Raw genomic sequence first — 8,204 nt, 5'->3', positions numbered from 1 at the left:
TTTTAGATATTATTGATTTTAAAATATGTCATAGTGATTCTTATACTTTAATTTAATTATCTGTTAACCTAATAACTATATAAAAAATATTAAAATAATAAAACAATGGGCAATTATGTACTAATACGCCTCATTGATTAATTAACTTTGTTATTTGGAGAACCCTATTGCGATAAGTATTGCATTCCTGATTTGAATGGTACGTATGTTGTGGGATCGATACATGTGTTCTAAATATATAAAAAAAAAAATACTAACACTCTTTTTGACACGAAAATATCCTCTTACATTTAACGAAATTTTTTAATTTATATAAAAAAAAATGATAATATTTTCTTGTAAGTACAATATCAGTATTATAAAAAATAGGGGTACAACTGAACCAAAATGGTGTTGCACACATGTGGATTGCACTTTAAAAACTCAACCACTAAATTAAGCCAATTAGGTAAGTTGGTGTTAATTTGTTTTTTTAATTAACTTCTCATCAATATATTTTCAAAAATAATAATAAATATTTAATAAATTTGGACTTAAAAATTAAATAAAAAAAAATGATGGTCTTTTTATGGATAAATACACTCACCGATGATAATGAAAATATAAAAAATTATTGTGTAATATTGATCAATTGACACTATAATGAAAATATTAATACGGAGTATTGATTAATTGACTTTGTTATTACTTGGAACTTATCATAGTTAGTAAAATACGGTACGAAAAAAATACGAGCACGGAAACATACGAGTATAATTCGATATTTTTTTAAAATACGTTTAAAAAATTCGGCAAAAAAATACGGAGACATAAACATACGAATATGGATACGTACGTGTATAATATATTATATATATTAAAAATTCGGGATCAAAAATTCGGCTATATACATCTTATTATTTTCTTATATATATATTTGTAAGGACAATAAAGAATATGTAACAAATAATAAAATAAATATATTACAACTGACACTATCACAATAATCATAAAAAAAAAAAAATTGTAAATATATAATGTAATATTCTACTAAAACATTTAGGAAGTGTGGTGATCTACAAACTTCTAAAATAATAATAATAATAATAAAGATATTAATAAAATTTAAAAATCTCATAACAAAACAAAAAATCTATAAATATCAATAAAAATTTATAATTCTTCAAGATTATAGTGTTCCACAAATATATATATTTCATTACTTTGATTAAAGATTATAATTGGAGTGACCACAATAAGAGATTGTATAACCAATAGCATTATTTTGATGGCTTGAAAGATAATGCTTATATCAAGTAAAGAGGGTAGAAAAGACAATAGTTTGCACAACAAATAATATTATTTTGATTGTTTCAAAAATAATAGCTATACCAAACCAAAGATGGTAAAAAAAACAATAATTTGTGTTTCAGAAAAATATGCTATTAGAAACTGTGAAGTTCGTAAATGAAAAAAAAAAAAATAGGTTACGAATTAAACGAATAAACGCCTTAGATACGGGGTGATAGAAAAAAACGCATATATTATCATATCTTTCAATCCTGATCCACCAACGAAAAATATTTACTCACTAGGGAATTTATTACGATAATCTGAATAAAAATGATGTCACGTAAAAGAAACAGAAAAATAATAATAGAATAGAAAACACGGATGACAGAGACGGAGAGAGAAAAGCTGAGGTCTGACACAGCTACCACTAGCCACTGGACGACCGCTACACCACCCTCGTTGGCCTCGCTGCCGCCGCCGCAGCCGCCGTCTCTGCAGCCAGGCCTCGTTGTGGTCCACACTCCACACAACCTATATCTGTCCTAGCTAGATCCTTGGTTCACTTCCTTCCTCTTCCCTAAGGACTCTCCGTCTAACTCTCTCCCATTTTTCTTTGTTACCGTCTCATAAATCTCCAAAATCATTCCCTTTTAAAAGACTAAGACCACTCCATGACCTTGTCTACGTGCAACATATATCCGTACAGCTCATTTCTCTCTCTAGGTGTTCTCTCTCTGCATATACACACGCGCACACACACACATATATATCCCTCCATTTCCTCTCTACCCACCCTCATAAGGAAGTGAGAATCTGAGGCAGATATTGTTGGGTCCGAGAGAGATTTAATTAGATTTTCATTTTAATTTGTGTGTTTGTTAATTTACATATATATATATCGATATATATACATACATATACATATAGAAATATAGTAGAGTCGGACTTTGGTTAATTGAGTGGTGTGGTGGGTATGTGAGAACAAATCAGCATGCAATAAGGGTTACGATCACCGTTTGTTTTCACCATTCAGTGTTGATTCTCGCAATCCAACCTCCGACACGTTGAGTTTCATACCTATCTCTACTTTGAAACGGCTCTGAATTTATGCTGCATGCACCCAAAGCCTATCTGCTATATATCACATACCATACCATAAATCAATACACCCAAAAACAATATATCTATATATAGAGAGAGAAAGTGATCCATTTGAGGAGTTAGAAATGGAGCAGCACCAGCAACAGCAGCAGCAAGATCTACAGCCAAGGAGAATGGTGAGGCCGCCGGCGGCCCAATCAGACGGTCGACAACCGCCGCATCCTCATCAGCCGCCACAACAGCAGCCTCAAAAGTGCCCTCGCTGTGACTCGCTGAACACCAAATTTTGCTACTATAATAATTATAGTCTCTCTCAGCCTCGCTACTTCTGCAAGACTTGCAGGAGGTACTGGACTCAGGGAGGAACCCTTAGGAACGTACCAGTGGGAGGCGGATGTCGGAAAGGGAAGCGCGCCAAAGGAGCCTCCTCCTCAAACAGTAGCGGCGAAGGAGATGATTCGAGATCTCAACCACCACCACCACCACCAGCAGGAGGTCCGCCACAACAAGAGCAAGTACCCCAAAATCTGACACAAGAAGGAATGGGGACTTTGGTTTCGCCGCCGGGGATGAATCCAGCCATCAATCCATACTATTCTGGCGGCGGCTACTTTTCATCTATGGTGGCTATGCAATCTATGGGCCAACCACGGCCCTTCAATCAACCAACACTCGGCATTGGTGGCCGATTTGGCGGTGGTGGAGGCGGGGGCGGCTATAATTTAGGTCTGTTACAAGGGTTTGATATGCCCCCTCCTCCGCAGCATCAAAATGAGATTTACCAAATGGGTAATAGAGCTGTTCAACGCTTGATTCAACCAAGCAGGCCTGGTGGTTCTTGGAATCAAACCTCCCTCTTCAACCCCCCAAACCCTAGTCATGCTTCAGAATCCAATTTTTGGAACAGCACTACTACTGCCCCCAACAACAGCGACACAGCAGCAGGAGGGGCTTCCTCCAACCCAGATGAATGGCCTGATCTACCAGGCTATGGCCCTTCTAGTCCTTGATCATCCATCACCCATTCTAGCTTGTAACCCTTCCAAGATCTAGTCACAAAACCTGTTTTTGTATACAGATTCCATTGAATCTGTGTGTTCCCTTTTTGTTTTCTTGGTTGGGTTAGGGTATATATGTATAATATTCTTGTTTGGGGCTTAGGTGGTGGATCATGTATGTTGAGGGATGTAGTGGAAATGGGCTATCTTCTTATAAAGAAGTTCTGGGTTGGGTTAGGTTAATGTAAAGTGGCTAAAGTGCTTTTTGATTGAAGTTAATGAGGTATGTGATTGATCTTTTCATCTTTCCAGCTTTAATGTGTGTGTGTGTTGAAAATTTCCAGTCTAAAAGAAAAGATTGTGATCGAGTACTATTATGTATGGTCTAAAAAGAAAAAAAGATTGCACTTTTATTACTTTTTAGTTAACAAGGGCTGTGAAAAAGTCTCAAAAAGGAGCACTTAGGTGAAGATAGAGAGAATGGTGTGTGTGCATGGACAGGTGAGTGTGAGTGAGCTTTGTGAAAGCTGATGGACAAGATGGTTATTGGTTTTTGTTGTGCATGTGGGTTCCGAATCTCACTGACCATTTTGATTGCTTTAAACTATGGCTTTGCAGATTACAGTCTCCCTCTCTCTCTCTCTCTCTCTCTCAAATACATCTTTGGGAAGTGCAACCAATATCAGATGGCAGATGGCTATAAATGTATGTCTAGTTTGATCTCGATATAGGAAAACTTTCATCATTCATTTGAATGGCAATTTTAGACTTCCCAGCTTCTTGTTTGTTGTAGTACAGATCAAACGGTTAGGATGGCCTGCATAGTTTCTGTTATTAGTACTTCACAACATGTACGCTCTATATATATACACACACACATTTCTGTACATACATATGATTTTTTTCTTCTTCTTTTTGGTTAGGAGGGGATGTCTTTTTTTTCTATCTTTTATTAGTATTTCTATTTTTTTTCCCTTTTGAGGACAGAAATTGATTGAAAGAAAAGATAAGATAGGAGAGCAAAGATGAGAATGAGAAGATAAGCAAAATGTAGACAAAGAAACATCAATCAACAATGCATAGTATACTCTTTAATTTGTTGAAATGATCATTGAAATCAAGCAAGAGGTAGAATTTTCTGAATAAGTTTTTTTATATAATTAAATTGTTTATATCTATACATGTGTGTGAATGGATGAATGATTCTGTACCTGTTAAATATTGATGAATGGTTTTGGTGATTGAGGCATGTTCAGTAAGCACACCAGAAGCACAAAGCGAAGTAGAAGATATCTGAGTCTGACACGCGTATGACTCTCACATAGTCATTGTGATTCTCTAGCTTTCCAGAAACGCGTTATGTAATAAACAATATAAAGTTGGATATTTTTATATAATTGTTTATAGAGAGAGAAGGGCGTGGAACGGGGAATACAATTTTCGAGCAAAGCATATCTTTGGTCTGCCATAGCTTTGATCTTCTTCCAGAGAATAATTGCAGGAACACACCTTGGGGTCCAAAACCTTTTCCGTACATCAATCTAAGTTATACTAGAATAAACAAGAAAGAGAGTGTGTTGCCCATCCAAGTTAGGAAAAATATATATATAATTCCAAATTAGTTGAACACTACTAATAAAGGGGTACTTTTGGAAATATATATATATATATATATATTTGAACTAATTTGGAAACAAATTTAAAAATAGGACTTATTGGTCCAAGTAAAAAATATTTAGGACTTAATTGTCTCAAGAGTTAAAAAGTAGGACTTGAATGGAATTTTCCCTACATTATTTTTTTTTCAACCAGTAGGGACCGTTGGTTGGTGATGTGTTGTACATGAATGAATCGAATTGTTTATAATTTTGGAGTTGGTCTTTCAAAGTTTAGTTCAAACTCTAGTTTTAGGAGGTTTGTTAAGTAAATGAGTCAATTTTTAATAAATTTGTATTTAGTTTGTGTACGTAGAACACTACATTCATAGATGGGTATGTATTTCTAAAAATAAGTTTTTGAAAATATTTACAAAAGTAAGTTTGGATAGGCTTGCATAGGTTGATGAATGTATATATATAGGTATGAATCAATTATGACAATCTTTAACATGAATTTAAACATAGTCTGAACACACCAGTATGAGCTTGTCAAAATTCCAAGTTGAGTCTGAGCAAATTGAAATTCTGCTCCATCAACAAGAATTATTTGCCTTCCTATCCCTTGGTCTGCATTGCTGAGTGCTTCATTTTTCAAAGTGAAAGAAAGGGCTTGTCATGAATTTCATTTGGCCCATTGGGTGGGATGGTGACCTCGCATTGTACTGGATCAACCATGATGAGTGGATGTGTAATCTTTCCTTTATTTTGTTTCTCTACTTTGAACGCTTTGAGGGCATGGTAGGGTGACAAATGCATGGAGGAACAATCCAGTGTCTCGCTTTAATACCACATTAACATGTACGTGATGTTAAAGTTGCGACCCTAATTCTATTCTTTTTCATATTATCGGACATTCATCATAAGTGGTGGTACCACCTTCCACCAGAAATCCAATCAATACGTGACTTGTGGCCCACTGCGCCATCATTTGGTCAGTCAACTCTTCTTCTCGTTTATGGGTCAACAAGTCTATACTTACAAGCATTTTCATAATGTTTATCAAAGCAACCAATCAAAACACACTACGCGATTATGTCTAAAACTACTCATAATTGAGGTGTAGGCGTGACAAACTTAGGTCATCATATTTAATGTAGTAATGCTTAGATTATCTCTATTTATCAACCCTGCTTAGACGTATTAATGAAATTTTTTTCCCACATATATATATATATATTGATAAATTTTCTAATTTTTTAGCTTTTATTTTAATATATGTAATAAAATTTATCAATATATATATATATTTTATTACATATATTAAAATAAAAGCTAAAAAAATTAGAAAATTTATCAATATATATATATATATATATATATATATATATATATAACATGCCTATTTATATATAAGCATCTCCTCTCTCACGTGCAGTAGGATGCACTTCAATTAAAGATGATTTTGTTTCTACAACTATTCATCAAAATATTTGCTACACGTTTTACAAACTCTCTATTTTTCTCAATTCTTCTCTCCAATTTATCATTTTTTATAAACTTTTCAACTTTCTAGAATTCTCTCTCTCTTTGACATTCTATACTTCTTTATTATTTCTAGACTTTTATATTATTAAAATTAAAATATATAAAGCATAAGAGAAGAAAAATAGTATTTGTGTGGTCATATTTTTATCGACAAAAAAAACAGAAAGAAAAATTATATCCAAACATATTAGTAAATCAAAGAAAACTGTGAGCAACTTCTCAAATTTTAACATTTTAATGACTATGATGGATGACCATATAACCATTTCGCATTACAAAATTGAATTGATTGGATGTTTATTCGGCTTTTTGGACTAGAGAGACAAGAACCTAACTATCCTTTTCCTATCAAAAGTGTAAGTTCGATGTAGGGACAAAGGTTTTATATATTAAAAATATATATATAACCCCTTCCTACGTACTTGGCTTAGTCGTTATTCTAAATTTGCGTGGACAATGTGTGAAGATGTGATAATGGTCTAATAATTTAATCTCAATTCAACTGCTCATGCAGCTTGTCTTCTTCCGATTGGCTATCTGAGAATGATTAGGTAAAACTTGTTATGCAACTAATTATATATAATTCCAGAAAGTAAAAATGCATTTGGTGGGTTTTAAGAAAATTCGTTGTAAATACTTTAATTTGTTTATTTAAAATAGCTACTAGGCACTAAGTAGAAGCCTTTCATCTCATGACATGTTTATTAATAGTATTTTATAGAATTTATAAGATCATTCTTGTATTTGCTTTCAAGTTCTTGAGTTTCCAAGGGTTTACCCATGTCAATTCTCATAATTTTGTGGATGATGGGGGAAAATGGGTCACAAAGTTAAGAGGGGATGATGAGGGGTGGTGATCACAATGGTTTCATGAAGGTATACTCGCTCTAAATTTGGTGGCGATGTCAAATGTATTTTCAGGTGGCATTGTGTAGTGGTGGTGGTGCAGGCGTTAAAAATGTAGGAGACAATATTGACATTAAGTTGCATCACTGCATGGCTAATTTTCTATGTCATGTCTATAGGCTAATTCTACATTTTAAGTCAGAAACCCTAATTGTTTCATATTTATTATATTGAATCATGAATAACTTTAAAAAACAAAAAAACTATATATGCATAAAAATTATATAATTAATTTACTGCCAAGGTCATGATATTCCGGAGAAGACAATAAAAAACTCAATACAGTCAGATATACACCTTGATTTGCACATGCTTTTCTTTTCCTTCTTCATAGTAGTGTGAGATACAAATTTGTAATATTGACAAATTTGTGAGTCAAAACTTAATGAACAAGATGTAATTTTTGTTTATTTTGAGTCTCGGTCATTTGGAGTTGAATCGCAAGTGCTCTTACTGTTACATTCATTGAGAACATCATTTAGTATGGGTAAGATTGTAAGGAACACTTGTGAGTATTAATTTTTAAAGTTGGAGTTGGAAATAACATTCAGTAAAATTCAACTGGTTGCACTTCACTTTAGAACCAGTTGCTCTTTCTGAGCAAATACAGCTCTGAGGAAAAATCTAACCGGTTGCACTTCTTGATGAGAAACAGGTCTCAGGAAAAATCCTTTCAATCGGTTGCATTTGTTTGGAGATGCGGAAAATCAGATTTTGGTAACTTTTCAATATCCCATTGGTACCCAAACTTGTAGGGTAGTACTTGCACGATTTTAAAAACTTC

General features: G+C 33.8%; 1 protein-coding gene across 1 annotated transcript; it reads left to right on the top strand.

Moving 5' to 3' along the window:
• Nucleotides 1-1,589: 1,589 nt before the first annotated feature.
• On the top strand, nucleotides 1,590-3,759 carry LOC132316305 (dof zinc finger protein DOF3.1-like). Its single transcript, XM_059814809.1, has one exon. The coding sequence runs from the start codon at nucleotides 2,499-2,501 to the stop codon at nucleotides 3,381-3,383; it is 885 nt and encodes a 294-aa protein (XP_059670792.1). The 5' UTR covers nucleotides 1,590-2,498; the 3' UTR covers nucleotides 3,384-3,759.
• Nucleotides 3,760-8,204: the final 4,445 nt, after the last annotated feature.

This window comes from Cornus florida, unplaced genomic scaffold (assembly GCF_030987335.1).
Source record: "Cornus florida cultivar Cherokee Brave unplaced genomic scaffold, ASM3098733v1 CherokeeBrave_3.0.0_Hap2_Chr01, whole genome shotgun sequence".
Taxonomy (NCBI): Eukaryota; Viridiplantae; Streptophyta; class Magnoliopsida; order Cornales; family Cornaceae; genus Cornus; species Cornus florida.
Note: the sequence above shows the minus strand (reverse complement) of the source record. Positions and strands in the feature narration are given on the sequence as shown.

Excerpts from the sequence above, each read along its gene's own strand:
- LOC132316305 (XM_059814809.1), top strand. The coding sequence starts at position 2,499 with ATGGAGCAGCACCAGCAACAGCAGCAGCAAGATCTACAGCCAAGGAGA.